Raw genomic sequence first — 12,853 nt, 5'->3', positions numbered from 1 at the left:
TGTGACACCTCTGCCCAGGGATCCAGAAACATGTCTGTGTGTGGCAGACTGCTTGAGGCCAGTATGTGACCACACCAGGGTCTGTAGGTTATCGGGGGGGGGGGGGTTTATTACAAGGAGTTGCTTGATGCCAAACACTCCGTATTTGAGTGTAGCCAACATAATGCTGGGGAACGCAAATAGTCTATTTCCCAGCCCATGTACTCCTTACGGCTTCCCTGGCACTTACATTTAAAAAGAATTGACTTAAGTATTGTATGGGCATATCTACTCATGCAGATATGCCCTCATCTGTGGTATAGTGCACCATGCCATAGGGCTTTAAGGGCTGCTAGAGGGGTGACTTACCTATACTTTGTCAACGTTGTCATTTTTCACCTCACAGGTGCATGCAAGCTGCAGTGGCAGTGGCATGGCCCTAGTGAGAGGGTCCCAGGGGACTTTCCAGCCTCCAGGCCCTAGGTACCCATGGTGCCACTTACTAGAGACTGACAGGGTGGCAGAAGTACCAATTGAGGATACGCTTAAGCACTGGCACAGGGAATCTGTTTGACAGGGACCCTGTGCACTATAATCGAAACCACATCAATGCCAGGCAAAAAGTGGAGGCTAACCATGCCAAAAGATGCACTTTCTCACACCTACCTATCATGGCAAAATAATTCCATTGACCGTACAGGAAGTTGAGCGACTCTGAGGCACAGCAGTCCGAGCAATGTCAACCTTCACAGCCGATGCAAATGGCCCAACAAAATGTACAGTTTCTTTCGAGCTTTGTAATACATCATCACAACCAAAAGCAGCAGCTCCACAACCAGCCATCTTCTGCTGCCTCAAAACCTCTTTGGCCTACCCTCCTATAGGCCACCCGTTACGTTATCGCAATTGATCACTGCGCCATCCAACTAATCAGCAGGCGCTATTCCTTGCCCTTTATGCCCTTTCCTTTAGACTTGCCGGTTTCTACTTTCTTCCACAAGGAGTGTGCCGGAGACTTGCTGTCGGACACACACCTTGATTATTTTTCCCCTTTCTACCCATTTGTTTGGGGGAGGGGGGTTTAGAAGTGGTGCCCATTGAGAAAAGTGGTTATGGGGTTTACTCCCTTTACCTCCTGGTCCCCAAGCAGGACCAGTCTTCAACCAGTCTTGCACGTTTGCCTCTTGAACCTTTTCAGTCAGAAGGACTAGTGGACGATACTGGCTAGAGCCACCTTCTGCTGGCACTCAACAAGGACGATTGGCTGGTATCCTACGATCTATAGAATTTATACTTTTTAGCCGTCTACCATAAAAGCTTCCAGACTCTCCTTGAGGTTTAGTGTGGGGGGGTCTCTGCACCACCATTTGCCAGTTTTGGCATTGGGTCTGACTGCACATAGAGAATTCACCAAGGTGATGACACTGGTGTAAGTTCACTGTTGAAATCAGGCGTCCATATATTCCTGTACTCTGTACTCCACTGATCTTAAACGTCCCATACAGAAAACAATCCAATAAATGGTGATGCTCATGTTGTGAAAATAGTCACATATTTTTTGTTACATGTACAACTGCATTCATGCATCAATTAACTGTGGCCAGCTAACTTCACACTGCATGGACATTGTTGTCCTTAGACGTAACCCAGACCAAAAGTTTCGGCAAAAGTTAATTTGAATAAATCAGTGTCTTAACCAAACTCCTTACAGAATTCAGAGCATCATTCAGTGAGGGATAGGACTAATTTTCGTAGGATGATTCCGCTTTTTGTTATTTTGAGGGGTTTCATTTTAGCAATCGGTGCCGTCCAGGCTATTAAAAGAATAAAAGTGGACAAACTGCCTACTTCTTCAAAGGAATTAAAGACTCAAAGGCCCTTTGTGCTCTGGTTCCTTTTCAAGACTTGAGCAATGTAGCTAGATGGCTAATACCAGATAAAGTTTCCAAGCACCACTGCCTGAAATGTAGAACCAGAGGGGAAAAGCATCTCGGTAAAGCTTATTTTGGTAAGGTGAGTCTGCCTTGCTGTAGCAGCTTTTTAAATTGCTTCAAATTATAACAGGGTTATCTTGGTGATCCTTTAGAGGGGACGTCATAAAATTACATGCTTGCATTTTGGAAGTCATACCACCTTTTTGGGAAGTCCGCATCTTCCAACACCTTAAAGTTTGGTATCTAAATCCTATCCACAACAAAAAGACGGAAGTCTGTAGTCTTTTTGGTGCCACCAGGAATATTCATTTTGTTTCCCAATGGTTTGGGCAAAATCAAAGACTATGATATTAGGGAACCCTATCTGGAGCACAGGATGCAAAAGGAAGTAATTGACTTCTGGCTCAAATGTTTACATTTTTTGTTTTATGTTCTTTAATGACTTTTTATACAACTCTGCCTTTAGAGACCGTTTCAGTTCAGAGCTTTATCTTTATACTAGCAGCCCGACCCGACGTTGTCTGGGTATGAATTGTTGCCGGCCAGTAGTATATTGTTTTGTAGGATTTCATTTTGATAGCATTTCTTATCTGTGACAGGCCTGTGAAACGCTCCGATTCACAGTGCACTGCTGATGCACTTAAGAGTGCGCGTTCAGTAGTATGTGAACTCGAGTTTCCCTACTTTATTTTTCCTTGCAATATTATATAGCGCGAACTCGACAACATGGCATGATCACAATTTACATTACCGAAGAACACATTAATTTGTGGTAGGCACAGGGAGACAAAGCGATTTGCCTGGAATCACAGGATGTTGAGCTGATGCCGAGATTTGAACGTAGCTCCCTAGCTCTAAAGTTCGCAATTCTAGAACTTGTGGCGGGAGGTGTGTCTAAAAGTGTGTCGGTGCTGGCCATCAATGAGAGAGACCTGTGCATTTTTCAAATCGGTGGTGAAAAAATATGAGTATGTTGCTGGAGATGTGGGCCGCCGTGCCACCAATGTACTTACCGGGGGAGGGTAAACACCCATTATTCCGCAACTTTCTTTCCTCATACCATCACTCCGCATACTTTCATCCCGAAAGTACCATGACTCCGCAATGCCATTATAACGCATGGCATTACATTTTATATGCTTTTACCACGCATTCATTTACAACGAAATTCGTTGTAAACGCATGAATGGTAAAAGCATGTTTTTTTAAATGTTTGTATATGGTAAGTATGGGTATAGGGGTATATGTTTTGGGGTACTGAGGTATATGTTTTGGGGTGTTTGAGTATTTTAAGGGTTCAGATATAGTTTTGGGTTATGGGGTACAGGGGTAGTTTTAGGGTTTAGGGGTAGGTATGGGTTTTGGGGTACAGGGGTAGGTTTGGGTTTTGAGGTACAGGGCTATTTATAGGGTTCAGGGCTAGGTTTGGATTTTGGGCTACAGGGGTATTTTTAGGGTTTAGGGATAGGTTTGGGTTTTGGGGTACAGGGTATATTTATAGGGTTAAGATGGGTTATTGTTTAAGGGTGTTGGGGTATTTTAAGGAGTAAGGGTGTGTTATGATTATGGGGTGCAGGGGTATTTAAAGGGAGCAGGGTGGACACCCGGAGCTGGAATGTACAGAACCTGGGAAGAAAAAACAATTAAATATTGGGCACAACGCTCGCTTTTTTTTCTGTAATCTCACGCCCTGCACACGCCCACAGCACACGATATGAGACATGGCATGAAGGGCTGAACGTACCACACGCCCCCAGCACAACGCAGACACGCCCACAAGGGACTACTTTGTTGGCACGGTTCTTTTACCTTTTAAATGTATATGGTGGGTGTCTCCATAGCCTATGTCCTTCTGCTGCAACTGCCCTTTCCAACGCTGTATTGGGTGTTGTGATTGGTGCTGTGGTTCCTGAGATTACCCGCCTCAAAGGTTTGGGTTCTCTCTTTATTATATTAGTATTAGTATAGATATAGATATAGATTGCTGGGCGATAAAGCAAAGCATATTCAGTGGATGCTTGTGGCATGCTTTAGAGTCTGAAATAGGTTTAGTAAAAGGTCTGAAGATCCATTACCTCACTTGCAATCACAACATAACCAAAGAACTAGATGCACCCACTGCTGCTTTAACTGATTCTTTAATTTCACCATGTTAATGTCCTTTTGTTCTCATCCTGACAGTAAGCATTCATTCAAAGCATATATATCTGCATGTACGTAACCATTGTATTTGAACTGTAGAAATGGCCATTAACACCCTAATTGCCTTTTATTCTCACTAAAGCCCCTTGCTTGCTCTTCAGATCGGGTGCTACTTTGATAATCAACATTGTGGCCATGTACACTAAAACAAGTAAAAATTTTAATGTAAAGAAATGCCTATGAAGCATTAATTCAGCCAAATGTAGACTGCTGTTGTGGACATTGCATCATCAGCATGGATTTGGTTGGTAGACTCCTGTTCGAGGCATGTGGGCTGCTAAATTCATATCTATTGCATAGATCGCCGCCTAGTGTTGGGTCCGGATGATTGCACATTGTTGTCCTGGAAGAGTCTTCGAAGTATCACGAGATAGGTGGCTCCTCCCCTGGACTACAGTGTGCATGGGCATCGACTCCATCCCCAGATTGTTTTTTTCCGCCATTGGGTTCGGATGTGATTTCGACGTCTCCTGTTCGGAATCGATAAAACAACTTCTTTAAGGCCAAAAGGCCTTCGTTACCTCTTCGGTATTGTTCGCGTTTGGTGTCGTGTTTCTTCCGACTCTTCGAGTCTGCCTTCTGACGAGTCGAGTAACTCTTCGGACATCGAGGCCCTGTCGTCGCAGCAAGACCCCGACGATACTACGATGGAACGGAGCCCGTTCAAATTTTGCCCTGTGTGCGGTTCGAAGTACCCACACATCGACGTGCATCCTGTATGCAACAAGTGCCTCTCGCCGGACCACAACGAGGCCAACTGTATGGCCTGTTCGAAGTTCAGGTCGAAGAAGACGCTCAAGCTTCGGCGCCCGGCGAGCGGCTCCGGCACCGGAAGACATCTTCGACGACCCTGACGCAGAAGGCCGAAGCCATCATCTGCAGATTTCTCCTCAAACGACGGAGGTCGAGGCCGATTCCGGGGAACCCGTCGAGGGCCAGGACCTACAGGAAAACGTCGAGGAGGTAGGGGACGTCGAGGAAGTTTATGGGGCCGCGGAAGATAGCTCGGAGGATGAGCTATGCCCCGAAAGTACAATGACTCAGGCTCAGGTGACGGGATCGCCACTCGGCCTTACCCACGACCATACACCACTATCCTCGGCCCCGCTTTGTGGCCCGGCTACGGGCACACCTGCGGAGCCACCATTGAGCATATCGAAACCGAAACCATCGGGTTCGACAACAACAAAAATGGCCGACGCGCCATCGAAACTGAAGACGCCTGCTACGCCATCGACTCTGTCGACTTCAGTGGCTCCGAAGCCGAAGAAGGCTGTCGAGCCGGCTACGCTACCCAAGGTGGTCAAACAGCCAACCTCCAAGAAGGTCGTCGAGCATGTGTTGAGCACGGTGGCTCAATCGAAGTCGAAGAAGACTGTCGTTCAGCCTTCAACCACGACTACCGCGCCACCAGCCAAACGCCTGGTCGAAGCGCAGTCAGCGAAGGGCCCCGAGCCGAGGTCCGGAGCCCCTACGCAGAAACAAAAAACGGCCGATCCAAAGCCAACGGCCTCGGCGCCTAAGGCCGGTAAGGAAGCACGGACCGCTGCGGTCGAGGATGCGTCTGCGCCTCCGGAGACCCAGGACAACTCGTCGACGCTGGGGTCTTCCCCTGGTGGCGGACAAAGGTCATCGGTTGCGTCGACCAAACCCTCAGCTTCTTTCACTAGGCAAGTCTCGGACTCCCTCAAAAGAATACGGGAGAAGAGTTTGACTCAAAAGCGGTCGGCTCCACAATCGGTGGAGGCACCGAAAAAGACTTCCATGCCGCTCCTCTACACTCTGCCGCCGAAGGTGGCGCCGAAGGCTTTTGCCCCCCGATCGGTGCCAAAGGACTCTGGAGGGCCGGAGCATTCGATGCCAAGTGGACATTTTGGTCGACAACAAGCGTCTGAAGAGCTGTCTGAGCACTATATCGACGCAGACACGGGGAAATTAACGCTCTATAAGCGGAAAATAACTTCCCAGCCATTGGAATCCTTTGTGATACCTCTAAAGAAGAAAAGGCCGGCACAGGACATTCCTGCCCTTGTTGAACCGATTCCTCCACACCCTAGGAAGAGTCCAACACCTTCACCCAATGCCTCAGGGGAAGATGAGGGTGACCAGGATGAGGTGTACAACTTTCCCGATAGCAATGACCCTGATGAACAACAGGACTCATGGGTGGACACTGGTGACCAGGGGGACCAACAGGTGGTACAGGACCCACAGGTCTATGGTGTACGGACATCTCCAACTGAAGACTCAGTGGCATTTCATGCCTTGATTGAAAGAGCGGCTGCAAACCATAAGGTGGACATGCATGCCGACCCTGTGGAAGATGATTTTTTGTTTGACACTTTCTCTGCAGCTGAAAAAACAGTGAAAACATTCCCAATGCTGAAAGGGGTCCTAAAGCATGCCACTGACATCTTCAAGGAACCCACTAGAGCAAGAGTGGTAAACCCGAGAATCGAGAAAAAATACAGACCGGCACCTGGGGACCCAGCGTATATACGGGGCCAGCTGCCTCTGGACTCTTTGGTGGTCTTCAATGCCCGCAAGAGGGCGAACTCGCAGACAACGGGTGAAGCTCCTCCCCCAGACAAAGAGTCAAAAGTGCTGGAGGCATCGGGGAAAAGGGTGGCTGCACAGGCAGCCACTATCTGGCGCATATCTAACACACAGGCCCTGTTGGCATTATATGATAGGGCGCATTACGACACCCTAGAGACACTCCTACAACACCTTCCAGATGAGTTTAAGGAGGCAGCTGAGATGCTAATACAGGAGGGCAAGATCATTTCAAACGCTGCAATCAAATGTGCGCCTGATGTTGCAGATACAGCGGCTAGAGCGATTAACACTAGTGTGATGTTGAGGCGTCAAGCGTGGCTTCGCATCTCAGGGTTCAAGCCTGACATACAGACGACTATACTCAACCAGCCCGTTAATCCTGACAGACTGTTTGGCCCAGACGTTGACACCACCCTCGAAGATCAAGAAAGACAATGAGACCGCTAAATCCATGGGGGCGCTTCAGTCTCAGCAATTCAGAGGGAGCACTTTTCGTCGCTCAAGTACCCGTGGTGTTAACAGAGGACACGTGGCACAGCAGCCGCAATTCACTAGAGGTGGCGCGCAATCCTCGTACCCCAAACAGGGTAGAGGGGGTTACAGAGGAAACAGTGCCAAGGGCAGAGGCAGAGGCAACAACAGTTCCTGTTCCTCTGCTACCAACAAACAGTGACTCTCTGTCACTGCCCCCCGACCATCCAACACCTGTCGGGGGGAGACTCCAGCATTTTCTGCCAGTCTGGACGTCCATCACCACAGACAGGTGGGTAAGGAAACTTATCCAGTTCGGTTATTGTTTGGAGTTGACTTCCACTCCGCCCAACATACCCCCAAGACACCGACCTATGTCAGCAGAGCACTTGCACTTATTGCAGCAAGAGGTTCTTGTAATGCTGCAAAAAGGCGCAATAGAACTCGTGGAGGAGGAGGGAACAGGGGTTTAATCCCTGTACTTCCTCATCCCAAAAAAGGACGGTTCACTCAGACCCATTCTGGATCTACGCCCTCTCAACCTGTACATCCCCTCGGAACATTTTCATATGCTTACACTGCAGCAAATCCTTCCGTTGTTGAACCAAGGGGACTTCCTAGCAACCTTGGACCTCAAGGTCCACATACCACTCCACCCATCCCACAGAAAGTACCTCCGGTTCACCATACAAAACAGGCATTACCAGTTCAGAGTCCTACCCTTCGGAGTGACCACTGCCCCCAGAGTGTTCACAAAGTGTCTGGCGACGGTAGTGGCGCACCTCAGGAGACAGAACATACATGTCTACCCTTACCTAGACGACTGGCTCGTTCAAGCAAAGTCGGAACGGCAGTGCGCCGCAGACATGTCCCACACCATTCACCTCCTTCACAGTCTGGGGTTCTCACTGAACTACCCCAAATCGCACCTTCAGCCATCCCATGTGCGGCAGTATCTAGGCGCGACGATAAATACCCTGACTGCTGTGGCGCAGCCGAACCCGGTGAGGATCGACAACATTCAGTCGCTCATCCAAAGGTTCAGACCGCAACACTCTCTACCAGCGAGAGTGTTCATGCAGTTGATAGGCATGATGGCCTCCTGCATCTTCATAGTCCCGCACGCAAGGTTGCATATGCGTCCGCTCCAAGAATGCTTGGCGAATCAGTGGACACAGGCTCAGGGACAACTGACAGACCTAGTGTTGGTGACCGGTCGGGCATACAACTCTCTGCATTGGTGGACTCCACACAACCTGTGCAAGGGCCGACCGTTCCAGGAGCCTGTGCCGCAAGTCATCATGACGACGGACGCCTCTCTCCAAGGATGGGGAGCTCATGTGCTCCACTACACGGTGCAGGGACTGTGGTCGACGCAGCAACAGAAGATGCACATCAACTATCTAGAGTTGCTGGCAATCTTTATGGCACTCAACTCCTTCAAAGTACATCTGTGCAACAAAGTCGTGTTGATCCGAACGGACAACATGACAGCCATGTACTACGTCCAGAAGCAGGGGGGGACGCACTCTCCACAGCTGTCTCATCTGGCTCAGAGCATGTGGAAGTGGGCCATTCAGAGGAACATCTTCCTCATGGCGGAACACCTCCCGGGCAAGGACAATCAGATGGCGGACCTGCTCAGCAGGTACAGCCATCAAATGCACGAGTGGGAGATACATCCATCAGTACTCCGCCCGTACTTCCAGCAGTGGGGTCATCCAGAGATCGACCTGTTTGCCACAAGGGAAAATGCAAAATGCCAAAGCTTTGCCGCCAGGTTCCCTCACCCACAGTCGCAGGGCAATGCGATATGGATGAACTGGTCAGGCAGATTTGCGTACGCTTTTCCCCCAGCACCTCTCATACCGCTGGTGGCAAGAAAGCTAAAGCAACACTCGATGACGCTCATCCTGGTTGCTCCAACGTGGGCACGCCAACCATGGTACACCACGTTTCTAGAACTTTCCGTGGTACCGCATCAAAGGCTGCATCTCACACCCAGGCTTTTGACGCAGAACCATGGAGACATTCCGCATCCAGATCCGCGACTGCTCAATCTGGCGATCTGGCTCCTGAGGTCTTAGAATTTGGCTACCTCAACCTGCCTCCAGAATGCATGGCCATTATCAAAGAGGCGAGGAAGCCCACTACCAGAGCTTGCTATGCTGCAAAGTGGAAGCGGTTTGTCATTTACTGTACAGAACGTCACATTAACCCGCTAGATGCATCAATTCCTAACATCATCTGCTATTTGTTACATCTTTACAAATGCAATCTAGCTTACGCTTCCATTCGGATACACTTATCCGCCATAGCGGCTTATCTCCAAAACAGGCAGCATCTCTCTGTTTTCAGGGTGCCTGCCATTAAAGCCTTCCTGGAGGGACTGAAGCGAGTCATTCCTCCCAGAACACCACCAGCTCCTGTGTGGAACCTCAATGTGGTTCTCACTAGACTGATGGGCCCACCTTTTGAGCCTCTACATTCATGTGAGATTCAGTTCTTAATATGGAAAGTGGCTTTTCTCATTGCAATTACATCTCTCAGGCGTGTTAGTGAGCTGCAGGCGCTCACAATCCAAGAGCCATTTATACAGATTCATTCAAACAGGGTAGTGCTCCGCACTAACCCCAAGTTCCTTCCAAAGGTGGTGTCACAGTTTCATGTCAATCAGACTATTGAACTGCCCGCATTCTTTCAAAACCCACAGACTGTAGCCGAGAGAATGCTCCATACATTGGACGTAAGGAGGGCATTGATGTACTACATTGACAGAACACAACAATTTAGAAAGACACAGCAACTTTTTGTTGCCTTCTCAGCCCAGCACAAAGGCAACCCTATTTCCAAAGCAGGAATAGCCAGGTGGATCGTTAAATGTATTCAGATTTGTTACCAAAAGGCTAAACTTACTTTAACGATCCCCCCAAGAGCACACTCCACACGCAAGTTGGGAGCCTCCATGGCTTTCCTGGGGAACATTCCTTTGGAGGACATTTGTAGAGCAGCCACGTGGTCTACACCACACACGTTTACCAAACATTACTGTGTAGATGTGCATTCCAAACAGCAGGCAGCTGTAGGACAGGCTGTTCTCAAAACTCTTTTTCAGACTTCTGCAGCTGGCACGGGCAGCCGCCGTTGATGGAGGGACTGCTATGTATTCTATGCAATAGATATGAATTTAGCAGCCCACATGCCTCGAACTGAATATGCTACTTACCAGTATGCATCTGTTCTTGGCATGTAGGGCTGCTAAAATTCATATCGCCCACCCTCCTCCCCGGTGCCCGTAGCGGCTGCAGATACTTTCTTGCATTCAATCACTAGCATGGACATCATTTACAATACTTCACTCCATCTCTGACACAATGGCTAAAAACAATCTGGGGATGGAGTCGATGCCCATGCGCACTGTAGTCCAGGGGAGGAGCCACCTATCTCGTGATACTTCGAAGACTCTTCCAGGACAACAATGTGCAATCATCCGGACCCAACACTAGGCGGCGATCTATGCAATAGATATGAATGTTAGCAGCCCTACATGCCAAGAACAGATGCATACTGGTAAGTAGCATATTCAATCTTTGTTCTGATCTATGCAGGTTTCTAATCTTACTCTGTGGTACTGTATATGCATCTTGAACATTTTTATATCATTTGCGGTTCTTCCAGTTTAGCACAGATGCCAGCAAACAAATGTATCCAACTACATTGAGACTAGCATTCTAGAGCAATTGCTATATAGAAGGGCTAGTCTTTAGGTGGATCTGGCGGTTTATTAGTTATCAATAGAATGCGCTATTCCTGAAGACTGTAACGGTCTCTCTACAATTCAAATTCGGTCACATCTTAGTCTGTCTCTCTATGAATTACAGGGTAATTTATAGATTGATGTGCACTGGGAATATCGTTGAGTATCTTTGGGTCATGGGTGTAGTGTAGAAGAATTTACTTTATTGTTGCTGCACTTGGAGAAAGAGCCTGGATAAGTAGGACATTTCATCTGTTTACCTCTGGCAAAATAAAGTTTTGTTCATAATATTTCTTAAGGTAATGATATATTTTTGGTCACCCAGACTTTCACTTTGGTGCTATTGTTGACCATCTGTAAATGGCAAACTGTACCAAGAGGATAATAAAGTTTAAATGATTTGTTTTACAGGTTTGGAGATGGTCCCCGTCCTCCAAAAATGGCCCGATTAGATAACGGAGATGGCAGAGGAGGTAACCAAGGGAGAGGCGGATTCCGAGGCAGAGGAGGAAATTATGGTGGTGGATTTAACTCTGGAGGTTCAGGGTCCTACAGAGGAAGCGGTGGAGGATTTGGGGGTGATGGAAGCCGTGGAGGATATCGAGGTGGTTACCAGAGTGGCGGTAGAGGAGGCTTTGGTGGAGGTGGAGCTGGAGGTAGAGGAGGTTTTGGTGGAGGTTTTCAAAGTAGAGGAAATCGTGACTTTGGTGGAGGATTCCGGGGCCAAGGTAGAGGCGGATTTTAAGGACTTCTGTTGCTCTTGCACAAAGCAGCATATTTCCAGTCTGAGTTGCTGGAATTTGTGCGTTTTGCACATTTCTTTCAATGGCTTTCTTAACACACATGTTAAAGCGCTTATTCCATTTCAACGTGAATTACATGAATGAGAAAATATTGTGGATGTGCTGCAGTCTATTGTGTATTATATAGACTACTGAGCCCATATCAGATGACCAGTTTTTGTCATTAACTGGTAGATTTGTTTTTTTTACTTGAAGCCATTAGTTTAAAACATTATGTATAATGCACACACAGCATGTGGAAAAGTTCCTCTCAGTAGACAACTGTTGACATCGGAATAAATGTGTTTTTTTGTATCATTTAGTCTTGCGTTTTTTCTTAATATTTTTTATGCATCATACAAATTACCCCATGTACTGTTGTACTGCTTGCCCACTTCCCAACTGGTGGGGAACTGCCTGAACTGAAGGCAGCACTGGAAGAAACTTTTCACATGATTTTTAAGAGACTATTTTTTGGGGAGGCCTGGATGTTTGTATCACTATCTTTGCATAGAGGACCCCCACCAGGGCATGTCATTTTTCCCAGCCCAGTTTCTTTTTTCTCACCTCTCCTGCACCGCAAGAAAGAATGGAAACCTTTGCAAAAATGTGCTATCTCTTAAGTATTGCCCTTAAACCCAGAGAGCAAGCAATCTCCCCATGCTTCCAGTCCTGTTTTCTACTCGTGCGTGTCAAACCTTCCCAAGTCCAGTTTTATTTTTTCTGTCGCCAAGACTTAAGAAAGGGCTTCTTTTCAGGATAGTCCACCGTTTCTGGAAGCCTTTGTTTTTATCCTGATGAGATTGCTTCTAGTTTTTATGTTCTTTTAAGTTACCCTCAAGAAGAAAAATTGCCTGCATTCCTCTTGAACCATTCCAGGGCCATTAGCTGCCAGGCCGGGAGGTACACAAAGTATGGTAACAATAAAAGGGGGCTTTTCTATACCACTGGAATCGAGTAATTAAATCCTAAAAATATTTATACTACACCCGTCTCTTTTTGAAATGTGTAATTTATATAGGATTTCAGTAAGTTATTTTATTAACCCAAAAATGTATTCGACATATTTTGATACTCTTTAATTTTTAAATAACTATCTTTACCTCCGTTGTTTATCATTGTAGCACGTATAGCTGTAGATATACGTGCTTTGCATACTCCAGCCCAGA

The 12,853-nt window shown here is 47.4% G+C and overlaps 1 protein-coding gene across 2 annotated transcripts in view; it reads left to right on the top strand.

Moving 5' to 3' along the window:
• The window catches only part of DHX9 (DExH-box helicase 9), a 282,357-nt gene extending 270,358 nt beyond the window's left edge, over window positions 1-11,999 (top strand). For both annotated transcript variants that reach the window (XM_078643268.1, XM_078643278.1), the window contains exon 28: window positions 11,314-11,999. In XM_078643268.1, the coding sequence (XP_078499394.1) occupies window positions 11,314-11,647 (334 nt within the window). In that variant the 3' untranslated portion in view covers window positions 11,648-11,999. The remainder of the gene's footprint in view (window positions 1-11,313) is intronic.
• Window positions 12,000-12,853: the final 854 nt, after the last annotated feature.

Source organism: Lissotriton helveticus, chromosome 1_1 (assembly GCF_964261635.1).
Source record: "Lissotriton helveticus chromosome 1_1, aLisHel1.1, whole genome shotgun sequence".
NCBI lineage: Eukaryota > Metazoa > Chordata > Amphibia > Caudata > Salamandridae > Lissotriton > Lissotriton helveticus.
Note: the sequence above shows the minus strand (reverse complement) of the source record. Positions and strands in the feature narration are given on the sequence as shown.